Below are 15,557 nucleotides of genomic sequence, written 5' to 3' on the forward strand. Positions count from 1 at the left end.
ATAAAATAGCAGAAATTACTTAACATTTATTTGTATAACAAATAAGCATTCAATCAGATGCCATACTAACTGATAAGGGCCAAGGAGGAAAAGAAAAATGATACGTTCCTGACCCCTAAGGAAATGCTCTGAATTATGTAGATCAATTTTCTGGTTTAACCCCTGCCATGAACTGAATGTGTCACCCCCAAAATCCATGGGCTGAAGCCCTAACCCCCAGTGTCATGGTATTGGAGATGGCCTTTGGGAGGTAATTAGGGCCACATGAGGTCATAAGGGTGGTGCCCTCCTAATAGGATTAAGTGGCCTAACTAGAAGAGAGGCAGAGGGGAGGAAGGAGCATGCACCAAGAAAGGTGATGTCTGCAAACCAGGAAAAGAGCCCTCACACGAATTGAACAGCCTGGCACCTTGATCTTGAACTTCTCAGCCTCTACATTATGAAATAAATATCCGTTGCTTAAGCTACTCAGTCTGTGTTATTTCATTATAGCAGCCAAGCAGATAAATACAACTTCCTTCTTTTACAATCAATTTTTCACTTAAGATCTTGAAAACACTGGGAAATAATGGGTATTGGTATGAAATACTGTGTGAGATTTTATAAAGTCTAAAATGAATTTAAAACTTTTTACTATGCAAAACATTGTTGAAATATTTTCTTATAGTTCTTATAAAATAGTATAGAGAAGTTTATATTCTAAGACTATCCTGGTAATCAAATTTGGCTTAATTTCTCATTACCCATATTTTATTGAATGGCATTAAAATTCTCAGATAAAAGTTTGGTAAACATATATAATGTATGATAATGTAGATCATAATGTTTCAGAATTCAAATGGTCTTATCAAGATGATATGTAATTACTCACATACGCTAAAATACTAAGAAAAAGATACTCACGTGCCAAGCTCCACCAGGTGGACCTTTACCAAGAACTAAGTGAGGGATGTAATGATGTTGTTCTAATTTCCAATGCAAAACAGAGGGATAATCATACCCAAAGTCAGCATCTGGATGAAGAAGTGTGTCGAAAAGTACTGCAACTGGATTGGATGATCGGCCCTCAAGGCCCTCAGACAAGTATTCTAAGTCCTGAATGAATTTTTTTTAAAAAGACAGAAAAAAGGTAGAGTTTCAAGGAAAAAACAAGAAAATAAAGACAAACCAACCCCAGCTGTTGCAACAGTGGAAGCCATTACTCTAATCCAGCATTTCCCAGAGTGTTGTTGCTATAAAACACTGATGTTCCTTGAGACCTTAATAGATTCTTTGGTCAAAATGAATATAGGAAAAGACTGGATTTCACCAAAAATATTTAGATCCTTTTACTACAAAACTTGAAGATTAATTTAATGCATTAATATGCTTTGGTACATCCACTGTAGCATTCCAGTAACAAAAACCAGCACATCCCAAACTTATTTGAACACAGAGCACCTGTCAGAGCTCCCACCAGGAAATAATGTGGGAAATTCTGCTCTGATCGATTCAGGAAAAATAAACAGATGACACTTGGCAGAACATGTTTACAAACTGAAAGTAAAAATGACAGACAATGTTATCCAGAAGAAAGGATTTTCAACTGAGAAATACAATACTTATATAAGTAGAAAGCCAACCTTGTTTGAGTATCAAAACAAAACAACAAAAAAAAAAAGCAAAAAGATGGACATGGAAGAGAGAATACCTGATCAACAATGGAAAGGTGTCTTGCTTCTTCTAATTTACTATGTAAGATTGTATTTGGATGTATTGCTTCTGATGAGAAATATGGCCTGTAGCCTGATAACATGTAGGAAAGGCAGATTCCTGAGGGTCCATTTCCTAGTAGAAAAAAAAAAAAAAGGTGGAGAGAGGCGCATCATGTGTCTCAATAACTCTTATTCGTTGGCCTTTCTCCAAGATCCATTTTCTCCCTTACTATTTGTCTTCCTTCTCTAAACTCTTAAAACCAAGTATTCATAAGATACTGACTTTTGTCTTCTCCATTTTCTTTTGGGTTTCTCATCTATCTGAAGCTTTAAGTCTCTATGCTACTGACTCCCCAAATTAAACCTGCAGGCTGGCCTCTTGCCCAAAATTATAGATCCCAAATTTCCAGATGCCACTTCTTCACTCCACTTGGTTGAACTACTAATAATTTAATCACAATGTGTTCAAAACCATATTCATGAGTTCCTTCATTTAGGTGCCCTCTTCTTTACATCCTATCCACTCGCCAAGTTTGATGCTAACAAAATCTTTAATTAATCAGGTTCTGATTCTAAATCTATTCAGTCACTATATCCACTCAGTTGTCTTTTTTAGTGTCATTCCTAGACTCTCAGGAGACAAAGTCCTAAGTGACAAAAGTTTGTCCTAAAGATACAACTATTCCAAAATCATTTCACATTTTACATTCAGATGAATTTTGAAAAAACAAAGTTCCTCATCATACTACCCTCTCCATTTGGAAAGTCTTAATTGTTTGCTTCTGATGACCCAGAGCTCACCATGTTTTGGTTTCAATCATCTTTCCAAACCCATTTTCTAATAGTATCTTCCTATATTTTTATATGTTTAAACTAAAACCAAACTGGATTTTTTGTTGAACCCTGGTGAACTATTTCCATTTCTGTGGTTCCTTTAGTCTGGGTTTCCATTTCTCTATTAGCTCCATCTACCAAAAATTTAATCCAACTGGGATAAGGGTTAGCCATCAGGAAGAAAATCTTGTTCTATTCTCTAATATTTTGCCCCAAATAAAATAAGCTCAAAGATATTAATATGAGAAGTAAAGTCATAAGAATATTAGAAAATGGATTACTACTTCTACTACTTATAGTGCTGGAGTGGCAAGGCTTTAAGCATGATACAAAACTCAAAAGACAGAAAGGAAAATAGACCATTTGACTTCATAAAAATTCAAAACAAATGAGAAATAGTGAAGTTAAGATCTAAGGGAAAGAGCTAATTTCCCTGAATCAAAAACAAAGAAACAAAACTAAAGAATAAATATCACATGATAACATCAATACAGATAAAAGCACTTAACAAAATCCAACCCTTTTCATGGTAAAACAACAACAACAACAAAAACACCTCAGCAAACTCAAATAGAGGGATACTTCCTTAACTTGATAGAGTATCTACAATAAACCTACAGCTAACATCATACTTAATGGTGAAAAACTAGATGCTTTCCCTCAAAGATCAAGAACAAGACAAAGATGTCTCTTCTCATCATTCCCTTTTTTTTAAATTTATTTATTTATTCATGATAGATGTAGAGAGAGAAAGAGAGAGGCACAGGCACAGGAGGAGAGAGAAGCAGGCTCCATGCTGGGAGCCCGACGTGGGAATCGATCCCGGGACTCCAGGATCACGCCCTGGGCCAAAGGCAGGTGCCAAACTGCTGAGCCACCCAGGGATCCCCTCATCATTCCTTTTTTTAAAAAATATTTTATTTATTTATTCGTGAGACAGAGAATGAGAGAAGCAGAGACACAGAGAGGGAGAAGCAGGCTTCATGCAGAGAGCCCAATGTGGGACTCGATCCCAGGTCTCCAGGATCACACCCTGGGCTGAAGGCGGCGCTAAACCACTGAGCCGCCCAGGCTGCCCTCTTCTCATCATTCTTACTCAACAAACACCGTAACTAGGAGTCGTAGTTAATGCAATAAGAAAAGGAAATACAGACTAGAAAGAAATAAAACTGTCCTTGTTCATAATAGCCATGATTTTCTATGCAGAAAATTCCAAAGAATGGCCCCCAAACTCCTAGAACTAACATCAAGATTGCACAATATAAGGTTAACATACAGAAACCAGGTTCTTTCCTATATACCAGCAATGAACAAGTGGCATTTGAAATTAAATACACAACACTGCTTAGTTTGTGTTAAGATTACTTAACTTGGAAAAAAAAAAAAAAAGATTACTTAACTTGGGTTATGGATCCAATTATATATATTTAAGATGGTAACTATATGTATAAGATATATACAAGGAAAACCACAAAACTCTGAGGAATGAGCCCAAAGTGATGTTCATGAATAAGATTCAATATTGTTAAGATGTCAGCTCTTCTCAACTTGATCTACAGTTTCAATGCAATCCAAGTAAAAATCCCAGCATGTGACTTTGTGGATACAAACTAATTCTGAAGTTTAAATGGAAAGGTGAAAGACTCAGAATAGTGAGCACAATATTGAAGAAGCAAGTCGGGACCAACATCATCCAGAGTCAAGTTGTACCATAAAATTCCAGTCTACAAGACAGTGTGGAAATTATTAAAGAGTAGACAAATCAGGGATCCCTGGGTGGCGCAGTGGTTTGGCGCCTGCCTTTGGCCCGGGGTGCGATCCTGGAGACCCGGGATCAAATCCCATGTCGGGCTCCCGGTGCATGGAGCCTGCTTCTCCCTCTGCCTGTGTCTCTGCCTGTGTCTCTGCCTCTCTCTCTCTCTCTCTCTCTCTCTCTGTGACTATCATAAATAAATAAAAAAAATTAAAAAAAAAAGAGTAGACAAATCAGTGGAATGGAAGAGAGCGCAGAGAGATCCTCACAAATACAGCCAACTTATTTTTGACAAAGGAGGAAAGGCAAGCCAACGGAGAGAGGATAGTCTCTTCCACAAATGGTGGAACTGGACATCCATATGCAAAAGTATGAAGTTAAATACTAACCTTGCATCTTTTACAAAAATTGACTCAAAATATCACAGACCTAAATATAAAGCACAAAATTACAAAACTTAGAAGATAAAATAGGGAAAAATCTAGGTGACCTTGAACTTGGTAAGTTTTCAGCTGTAACAGTAAAAGCAGGATCCACGAAAGAAAAAAAGTGATAAACAGAACTTCACTGAAACTTAAAATTTCTGCTCTGCAATGGACACTATTAAGAGAGTGAAAAGATAAGTCACACTGGGAGAAAATAGTTGCAAAATGTAACAAAGAACTCTGGAGTCTCAACCACAAGAAAATAAACAATCTAATCAAAGGATCTGAACAGACATTTCAAAGATACACAGATGACAAACAAGCATATGAAAAGATGCTCATTGGGTACGATTACAGCACTGCAGATTAAAAGAATGAGGTGCCACTACACACCTATCAAAATGGCTAAAATTCAAAATAGAGACAATACCAAATACTGACAAGGACTTAGAGAAACAGGACCTCTCATCCATAGTTGTTAGGAATGCAAAATGACAGCCACTTTAGAAGACAGTTTGACAGTTTCCTAAAAAGCTAAACAGTTTTAAGATATAATCCAACAATCATACTCCTAGGTATTTATCCAAATGAGTTGAAAACTTAATGGCTATGCAAGAAGCTACACATGCATGTTTACAGCAGCTTTACTCATAATTACCAAAAACTGGCAGCAGCCAAGATGCCCTCCAATGAGCGCACAAACTCAAACATCCATGCAATGGAATGGTATTCAGCGATAAAAAAGAAATGAGCTATCAGACCATGCAAAGACGAATCTGTAAGACCTACTATTAAGTGGAAGAAGCCAGGATGGAAAGATTCCATACTGTGTAATTCCATGAATATGATATCCTAGATAAATCAAAACTACACCGACAGTAAAAGACCAGTAACTGCCAGGGGTTGGGGGTTGAGGGACAGGATAAATACGAGGAGCACAGAAGACTTTCAGGGCAGTGAAACTCTTCTGTAGGATACTATAACTGTGGGTACAGGAGATTATACATCCAGGATGAAAAACCAGTGCTGGACTAACAGGAGAAACTGGAACACCAAGCGCAGCCCTGAGATATCCTGGAAGCGAACTTCTACAAACACCATCATCTCTATCCTCACCCTTCGAGAGAAATCCAGGGCAGAACTATCTGCTTACTGCCTTTCCTCCTCCTTCCTCCCTCCCTTTACTGTATCCACCACACGTCCAAGGACAAGACTTTTCCTTCCTTCCTGTTAATTTTGAAAGAGGCCATCAAGGGCACCTGGGCAGCTGAGTCAGTTAAACATTCAAGTCTTGATTTTTGGCTCAGGTCATGAGATCTCAGGGTCGAGGAATCGAGCCCCGTGTCGGGCTCCAAGCTCGGTGGGTCAGTGCTCCCAGACTAAAGGAACCACAGTCTGCTGGAGATTCTCCCTCTCCCACCTTGCAAGGGAACACACACTCTCTCGTTCTCAAATACATCTTAAAAAAAAAAAAAAAAACTATCAAAGAAGCTAAAGAAGCTATATGCCATCCAGGTACGTGATGCCCCATAATTCTTTCTGGCAGCTTGCTCCACACTGTGGTACTTGTCTTGACTTGCTTAAGTCTGATTATCAGATGCAAGACATATGTAACAGTTAAAAACATGCAACGAAACAAAATCATAAAAATTACATCTATAATTCTGAAGTAATTAGGTCATTATAGCTTAACTTTTAGTATTTTATATGCCTATCTGTTGAGGTGGTACGAAGGATATAGGATGAAATCACTATGGTTACGGTCATTATGCATACTACTGCCGAGTACCAGGCCGTTCATTCCTGAGAACTAGTTACTTGCACAAGTTACTCAACTTCTATTATTTCCCCCACAAAAGAGGGTTGTGAGGCATAATCCAGTAATGTACACTGCATGCTGGGTACAGGGCTCTAACAGTCTTGGTTATCATCACGGCCATGACACTAGCCTAGCAATTAACCCAACTGCTAGTATTTTAACAGAATAGGGTAACAGCAATCCTTCAGGAAAAAAATGTTACATTCTAATACAGAATCTAGTATCAGATAAACCAATTACTGTCTCTCCAAAGATCTGGTTATTGGGTACTTAAGCATATCGAAAACTTAAAAATACTTTTCAATATGATCCTAAGAACGTGCGCCATGTAACTATGCATATATAGTAGTAAGGATCATAACTGTAATTTTAAGAGTTAAAATGCAGTACTTACCTATTACTACCACAGGCAAAGTCACCGATGAATCTTCCAGTAAAGAAGTTTCTTCAACTAATGGCATAGCTTTAACTTTCTGTCCCAAGTTATCACCAAAATATTGCACTAAGGAATTAAAAATCTCTCCTTCGGTTTCAGTGTCACTATAGTTTCTTAAAAAAAAACAAACAAAAAAAAAAAAAAAAACAAAACAGAGATAGAGTCATTATAGCCTTTATAAAAAACCTGTCTTTATTCAGATTTTCTTTAGGCCCTTAAATATTCAATAGTTCCATAAAAGGAGAAAAGAAAATCCTTCCGATTGATGCTTTCAAATTAGTAGCTTAGCTTATCTGTCAACCTGTACCATTTTTAACGTCAGAAATCCTAAACAGCTGCTAATGTCTCGTAGTACCATGTAGGCAAGTCCCACACACGTTCTAAATAGGAAGCTAAGATGAGAGACAGCATTGTATTGGGGATTTTTACAATTCTCTGAGATTTCCCCAGAATGGCTAGTTTCTCTTTTTTTTTTCCTCATTAATAAAGAGGTAAGTGCACTAGAGGCAGTATAATAGGAATATATAATAGGAACATATTATAGGAATATAATAGGAACAAAATAGTCATATTTTAAGGAAAAGCGAACTGTACTTCTGTATTACAAACTGTGCATTTTGGCAAAAGAAATGAAGTTTTTTATTCATCTTATTGATTTTCAGATGTTGAAATATGGAAACATCTTTATCTCGATTTCCAATCTACCTCCTTTCCCAGGGGCCACCCTAGAAGCTGGTGTGAGCATCCCGACAAGCTCATGAAATGGACGGAGTGGCCTCCAAACGCAGTCAACGTGCTTCACTACACTAGTGACGCCTTCCTAACAGAATCCCCAAATTAGTTTTCATGCTTACATAGTCAGCAGCAGGCCAGTACCTGGAAATACTAAACTGAGGGCCCGCACGGGTTCAGGTGCTTACTACTGCTCCCAAAATGATAAACACGAGGTGCATCGGTTATTGCACAGGACTCACGGATCCCAGAGGAGAATGAAAAATGGGAAGAATGAAGCAAAGACCAAAATTTCCGCTTCCTTAAGACTCCCCGGGTCACAGGCTGCCCTATGACAGTGGCGGTCTCTGGGATAGGCTAACGTCCACCCCAATTATCTGGACTCCTCTGACGGTGGTGGCCTGGCGGGGCCAGAACGGGCACCCCCTGGACAGGTCTACTAAGGAAGGCCCCTCTGCACGCGGAAGCCTGCCCCTGGGAGAAGGGCCTCACGCTCAATCCATCCCTTTCCGATCATTCCAACGGCTTCTCTGAGCAGATCCAGGTACGCGAGTTACCCAGGCTGCTGATGCTTCTTGGCAACAGAAGTCAGGTGTTCTTACACCAGGCCCATTTCTGGTATTTCTCCTCAATGGGCGCCAAGGACAGATCCCCCAGCTCCCCGTGGACACTTCTGATCAAAGTCCTTTTGGATGCTAAGGCCTAACACGGTGGTGGCGATAAAGGAAAATGCACAGCTCATCGTCAGTCTCTTCCGACAACCTTACGCTCTTGTTCCCAGATATATAACCCAGGAAATTATTTTTTCAATGATAATCACTCTAAATTTTGGTTAATCAAAGAGATGTTTCTCTCAGACCTTAACATTTCCTCCTTTTCAAGTGCACAATTCAGGGTTGTTAGTGCAATCACAAGGTTTTGCAATCAGCACTACTAATTCCAGAAAAATTTTATCACCCTAAAAGTGAAAAACTAAGTTAATAGGAATAAACTAAGTTAGCAGAAAACTACAGCACCCATTAAAACTCATTCTCTAGTCTTCCTCCCCCAACCCCACCCCTGCCCAGCTACTGGCAACCACTAATTTACTTTCCATCTTGTTGGACTTGCCAGTTCTGGAAATTTCACATAAATGGAACCTCTCACACATTATGTGGCCTTTTGTGTCAAGCTTCTTCCACTTAGCATATTTTCAAGGGTCACCCATGGTGTAGGATCTACTGGTACTTCCTCTCTTTCCATGCCTAAGTAATATTTCACTGTATAGACAGAACACAGCTTGTTCATTCACAAACTGATCAACATTTGAGTTGTTTCCACTTCTTGGCTGTGCAAACAATGCTGTGAATGCTCCCGTATAAATTTCTGTGTGGATAAATGTTTTCATTTCTCCTACAAGTACATGCAAAGGCTGTGTCATAAACTCTGTTTAACACCTCAGGAACTGCCGAGATGTTTTCTGAAGTAGCTGCAGCATTTTACATTCGCACCAGCAATATGCGGGCTCCAGCTTTTCCACATCCTCACCAACACCTATCTTTTTGTAGCTACCCTCATTGGTGTGAAGTGACATCTCACGGCAGTTTTGACTTGCATTTCCCTAATGACTAATCATGTTAAGCACCTTTTCACATACTTTTTAGCCATTTGTGTTACCTTCTTTGTAGAGATATTTTCCACCCACTTTCAAATTGGGCTTTTTATTGTTGGGCTTTAAAAATTATATATGTAGCACACAGGTTCCTTATCAGATGTATGATTTGCAAATATTTTCTCCCATTCTGTGGGTAAGGTCTTTCCTTTTGTCATCTTCAGAATTACAAAAGTTTTGATTTTCCATCAAGTCTGATTTTTCTCTTCAGCTACTGTGCTGTTGGTGTCTAAGAAACCACTGCCTAATCTGACATCACCATGATTTACTCCTCTTTTCTATAAGTTTTATAGATCTAGTTTTTTTTAGGTTTATGTCTTTCTTCTATTTTGAGCTAATTTTCATATCACACATTTTGAAGTGTAAGAGTCCAACTCCATTCTTTTGCTTGTGAATATCCATTTGTCCTGGAATCATCTGTTGACAAGACTGTAATTTCCCCTTTGTCTTGTGAACCCATGGGAAACCAACTGACCATAAATATAAAGATTTATTTCTGAACTCTCTATTCCACCTATCTATGTTAATCATTATGCAAGCACCACACTATCTGGCTTACTGTTTCTCTGTAGTAAATTCTGAAATTAAGAAGTGGGAATTCTCTTTGTTCTTTTTCAAGTTGTGTTGGCCATTCTGGGTTCCTTGCAATTCCTTATGAATTTTAGGGTCTTGTCATTTCTGCATAAAAGGCTGCTAGGATTTTGATAAGATTGCATTAAACTTATAGACTAATTAAGCTTATTGCCATTTTAATTAAGAATACCAAGGTTTCCAATCCATGAACATGGGATTGCTTTTATTTAGGCCTTCTTTAATTCTTTTCGATGACGTTTTATAGTTTTTGGTGTACAAGTCTTAAGACTTAGGAATAAGTATTTCATTCTTTTTGATGGTAAATGGTATTTGTTAACATCGTCAGACTGTTCATTGTTAGTGTCTAAAAGTTGGATTGATTTTTGTATCTTGATGCTGTATTCTCCAATGTTGTTTAATTCATTTATTAGGTCTAGTAGGTTTTGGGTGTGGGCCTCTAACAATTTAACTCTAGTCTATTCCAAGACTCTAATACATTAAGTAGAGCCAAAGTTTTAGCTTATCTGTACAGTGTAAGTAATTTATTCTCATTTTCTAGTGGTTATCAGTATAATCTAGTATAATCTGTACATACATAATATGTATATAACCTATAATATTATTGGTATGTATGTAATATGCATATAATCTATAATATTGGTATTAACTATTTGTAATAAACTTGGATGGTATTTAATAAATTTAATATGGATTAACAGATGAAAAACAGAATCAAGAGAAGCAAACAAAAAAAAAAGAAGTATGGTTCACTGGTTTTACATAAAGCAACAATGAAACAAAAGCCTTCTAGTAAGTAATTTTCCTAAAAAATTCAGAGCCTAAGTTATAATTCAGTATTACTGCACATGTCTTACAATATGTTTATACTATATCACAGTCTATGGACAGTTTCAATTTCTACCTGAGATATCCAATTTGATGAATGTTAGTTTTAAAACAAGTATTTTGAGTAATAAAAAAAAATATTTTCCTTTATTTGGGACACTAAGAAAAATATATAATTACATTTTAGGAAATAGTAAACAGCACTTTGCACACATGGGAAACAGCTACCCTAATAAGCATAAAGACTATCTGATATTTAAGATTTTAGGGAACTTCCATCTTTTGTTCTTGAAATATTATAGTCCAGTCTTGGAACAAATTTAAGAGGATGGCACAAGGGATAAAACTTGGGTAACAAAAAGACTTTTCTCACATCTAGCAATACTTCTTTAAATGATCACTCAAACTCAAATGAGATGCTTAGTATCTGAATTTTTATAGTCTTTAGAAGCATGATTCTAAATTGTCACCGAATTAAAAAATAAATAAATAAATAAATAAATTGTCACCGAATTGATACTACTATATATATATATAAAAAGTTCTAACGACACAAATGAAGTAGTCACACTGTTCATCTTACAAAACTGTGGGTCTGGAACAATGAGTGGACAACTAGAAAGTCAGTGGACAGTTAGCACAAACCTATTCTTTTCTGATATTACACGAGATCCAAAAGATACAGGTTGTCACAACCTGTTTTAAAATGTGTGTTCCTGGGGATCCCTGGGTGGCTCAGCACTTTAGTGCCTGCCTTTGGCCCAGGGTGTGATCCTGGAGTTCCGGGATCAAGTCCCACATTGGGCTCCCTGAGTGGAGCCTGCTTCTTCTCCCTCTGCCTGTGTCTCTGCCTCTCTCTGTGCCTCTCGCAAATACATAAATAAAATCTGTGTCTCTCATGAATAAATAAATAAAATCTTAAAAACAAATGTGTTCCTAATAAAATTGCTCAAAAAAAAAAAAAAAAGCCAGCCTAAGTAAATCATAAAGACTTTCCTAAAGAATAGGCCTTATATGTTTTATTTTTAAAATCTGAGATACAATATAGCTATTTTTACAAAGGAAATATGGCTTATTAATCATAATTTTCATCCTGTGACTTAGTAAGGCTCGGTTTCCTTTATCCCTCAAGATTGAAACATACCAACTACTTTGTCATCTCCTTCTCCAAACTTCTGTACAAAGAGATAAGCATATGGTATCCACAGCCTAGGGTTGGATGAACGGATATGAATCCCAGTCTGTGTCCCTAGAGTTCAACTACACCAAAAGCGGTCAAAAGGCTTTTGGACAGCAGTTTCTGAAAGGCATGTTCATTTCTCTAAGGGCTTCCATTTAACAAGTTTTCATGAGAGAGAAAAACTCCCCAAAGTGGATCTGATACTCTCAAACCAATATCTGTCAAGTAGTCAACAAAGAAAGTTGCCTAAAACTTAAAATCCAGCAGTTTATTACATGGGACATCTTTTTTTTTTTTTTTTTTTAATATCCAGGACTTAGAAACCCCTACAAAACTCACTGAGAAGCTGAGCAAGCCTGGACACAGTTGCTTTCTATTAAAACAGGAGTTCTGAACCTTCTCTGTGCCGTATACTCCTCTGCAATTTGGTGAAACCTCTGAGCCTCTTCCTTAAATATTATCATTAAACAAATAAAGGATACATAGGATTTACAAAGAAACAAATTACATTAAAATACAGTCGTAAAATGTCAACTTGTGACGTCTATTTGCACTTCTCTATTGTATTAAACAAGCTAGGTTATGTGTAATTACGGTAATTTTTAAGAAATAAGCGTACAGTATTTCTAGATCTGTGCAACTGTGGCATGAAAATGTGAATTTTACTGGTGACAAAGTCACAAATACTCTGGGACCTGTTGCTTACGTTCATAATTGAAAGGCATTTTAGAATTTGGTTCAAGTTCTCGGTTGGACCTTTCTTCACGTCCAAGTTCAGGGCTACCCGAATTCTACCGACGGAATCCAATTCTAAAACTCCCGATCTGGGGCCCCGGGGGGGCTCGGTGCGGGGCTCAGTGGCCGAGCGTCTGCCCTGGGCTCGGGTCCTCAGGTCGTGACCCGGGTCGAGTCCCGCATCAGGCTCCTGCAGGGCGCCCGCCTCTCCCTCTGCCTCTCTCTGTGCCTCTCGCCAATAAATAAATAAAATATTTTTTTAAAAAACCCTCTTGATCGGAGTTTCACGTTTCGATGAAGATGTCATATATCATTATTCTGGCACGTTCATGCATGTAAAGTAAAACAATGTGCGGACGTCTTCGCGGAGGCGGACACTTCTCACCACTGGGGTAAACCTCCTCCAGGGCCTCGGGTCTCCCGCGGCCGACGTCAGTGCCCGCCCCGCCCGCCCGGCTCGCACCCTCGGGCTCTGGCGCAGGGACCGCCCTCGGGAGTCCCGGCCGCCTCCGTCGGTCCCACCGCCCGCTACGCCGCCAGCGCCTCGGGCCACGGGACGGGGCTCGGCGGGTCCAGCAGCGCCCCCGCCTGCCGCCCGGTCACCGCGCCCGGGCCGCCCGGTCCCGGCCCGTCCCGGCCCGGCCCGGCCCGGCCCCGCGCGGGGGAGCCCGCCAGCCCCTCGCGGAGGCTTCGCGCCGCTCTCCGGTCGCAGGTCGCAGGAAGCCACTCGCTCCGGGGCTGCCCGCTTTCGGGGTCCCGGGGAAGGGGGAGGGAGGGAGGGAGGGAGGCGGAGAGGGGGCGACAGCGGGGAGGGACCGGGGGGCCCCTGCGGTCCCGGCGCTCGCTCCCCAGCCGCACGCGTCCCGGTCTCGGTCCCGACCCCGACTCTGCACGTCGCGGCCTCCCACGGCTGCGGGGCGGGGAAGCGCTCCCCCCGCCGGCCCCGGCCCCGGCCCCCGCACCCCCGCCGCCGGCCTTCGTCCCCACCGCCACCGGCCCCGGCCCCCGGCCCCCCCCACCCCCCACCGGCCCCTGGCCCGCATCCCCGCCGCGGGCCTCCATCCACCCCCCCGCCGGCCTCCCCCCGCCGGTCCCCGGCCCCCGCGGCCTCCGTGCCCCCCATCACCTGGCCCGCATTCCCCCCGTGCCCCCCTGCATCCCTCCCCGCGGCCCCCGTCCCCCCCATCACCTGGCCCTCATCCCCCCCGCGTCGCCCCCCCGCGGCCCGCATCCACCCCCCCCCGCGGCCCCCGTCCCCCCCATCACCAGGCCCACATCCCTCCCGCGGCCCACATCCCCCCACGGCCCCGTCCCCCCCGCAGCCCCCCTGCGGCCCCCGTCCCTCCCGCAGTACCCCCGCCCCTCCCCGCATCTCCACCCCCGTCCCCGTCCCCGTCCCCCATCACCCGACCCGCATCTCCCCCCGCGGCCCGCATCCCCCCCCGCGGCCCCCGTCCCACCCCCGCCTCCCCCCCGCGGCCCGCGGCCCCCCCATCATCCGGCCCGTATTCCCCCCAACCCCCCCGCGGCTCCCGTTCCCACCATCACCCGGCCCCCGTCCCCCCCCCGCATCCCCCCCGCGGCCCCCGTCCCCCCCATCATCCGGCCCGCATCCCCCCCCCCCGCGGCCCCCGTTCCCACCATCATCCGGCCCGCATTCCCCCCAACCCCCACCCCCCCGCGGCTCCCGTTCCCACCATCATCCGGCCCCCGGCCCCCCCCGCATCCCCCCCGCGGCCCCCGTCACCCCCATCACCCGGCCCGCATCACCCCCGGGGCCCCGTCCCCCCCCGCCTCCCCCCCGCAGCCCCCGTCCCCACCATCATCCGGCCCCCGTCCTCCCCATCACCCGGCCCGCATCCCGCCCCCCCCCGCGGCCCGTATCTCCCCCCGCGGCCCCCGTCCCCACCATCATCCGGCCCCGGCCCCGTGCCCCCCATCATCCGGCCCGCATCCCTCCCCCCGCGGCCCCCGTCCCCCCCGCGGCCCGTATCTCCCCCCGCAGCCCCCGTCCCCCCCCCGCGGCCCCCGTCCCCCCCGCGGCCCGTATCTCCCCCCGCGGCCCCCGTCCCCACCATCATCCCGCCCGCATCCCTCCCCCCGCGGCCCCCGTCCCCCCGCGGCCCGTATCTCCCCCCGCAGCCCCCGTCCCCCCCCCGCGGCCCCCGTCCCCCCCGCGGCCCGTATCTCCCCCCGCGGCCCCCGTCCCCACCATCATCCGGCCCCGGCCCCGTCCCCCCCATCACCCGGCCCGCATCCCCCCCGCCGCGGCCCCCGTCCCCCCCGCATCCCCCTCCCCGCGCGGCCCCCGGCAGGGAAGTCACCTGAAATGCCCGGCCAGGGAGCAGCGGCAGCACCACACCGGCATGGAGCGCGGCGCACGGGGCGCCTGAGCGCGACCGCCCCGGCCGCCGCCACCGCCCGCCCCGCCTGGGCCGCCCGCTCGGGGCGCCCGCCCGCTCGCCCGGGGTCGCGGGGTCGCGGGGTCCGCGGGGCGCCCCGCGCGTCGCCGTCGCCGTCGCCGCGGCCGCCCGGAAGCTGCGGCTCAGCGGCCCGGCCGGGCCCCGGCGCCCCGAACGCGCCTCGGGAGAGCGGCTTCCGCTGGTCGGCCGCGGGGAGCCGGGCGGCGGAGGCCGATCTGGGGGCGCCGCGCGGGGGGCGGGACGGGGCGGGGCCCGGCGGGGGCGCGCGGGCTCCTCCTCGCAGGTGCGGCGGCGGCGGCGGCGGCGGCGGCGGCGGCGGCGGCGGCGGGCGGGCCCGGCGATTGGTGGAGACGCGCGGGGGGGCGGGGCCTGGCCGAGGGCGGCTGCGCGGGCGGGCCCGGCGATTGGCGGAGACGCGCGGGGGGCGGGGCCGGGCCGAGGGCGGCTGCGCGGGCG

At 45.2% G+C, this 15,557-nt stretch overlaps 1 protein-coding gene and 1 long non-coding RNA gene across 3 annotated transcripts in view; one reads left to right on the top strand and one right to left on the bottom strand.

The window, feature by feature from the left end:
• Positions 1–11,730, top strand: part of LOC140620142 (uncharacterized) — a 27,524-nt gene extending 15,794 nt beyond the window's left edge. For both annotated transcript variants that reach the window (XR_012019879.1, XR_012019880.1), the window contains exon 2: positions 7,624–11,730. This is a non-coding gene — a long non-coding RNA (uncharacterized lncRNA). The remainder of the gene's footprint in view (positions 1–7,623) is intronic.
• The window catches only part of OSGIN2 (oxidative stress induced growth inhibitor family member 2), a 22,970-nt gene extending 7,831 nt beyond the window's left edge, over positions 1–15,139 (bottom strand). Inside the window, exons 1-4 of the mRNA XM_072803982.1 lie at positions 15,003–15,139; positions 6,920–7,074; positions 1,691–1,827; positions 904–1,095 (exon numbers count right to left, since the gene is read on the bottom strand). Of these exons, the coding sequence (XP_072660083.1) occupies positions 904–1,095; positions 1,691–1,827; positions 6,920–7,074; positions 15,003–15,046 (528 nt within the window). The 5' untranslated portion in view covers positions 15,047–15,139. The remainder of the gene's footprint in view (positions 1–903; positions 1,096–1,690; positions 1,828–6,919; positions 7,075–15,002) is intronic.
• Positions 15,140–15,557: the final 418 nt, after the last annotated feature.

Source organism: Canis lupus, chromosome 28 (genome assembly GCF_048164855.1).
Source record: "Canis lupus baileyi chromosome 28, mCanLup2.hap1, whole genome shotgun sequence".
NCBI lineage: Eukaryota > Metazoa > Chordata > Mammalia > Carnivora > Canidae > Canis > Canis lupus.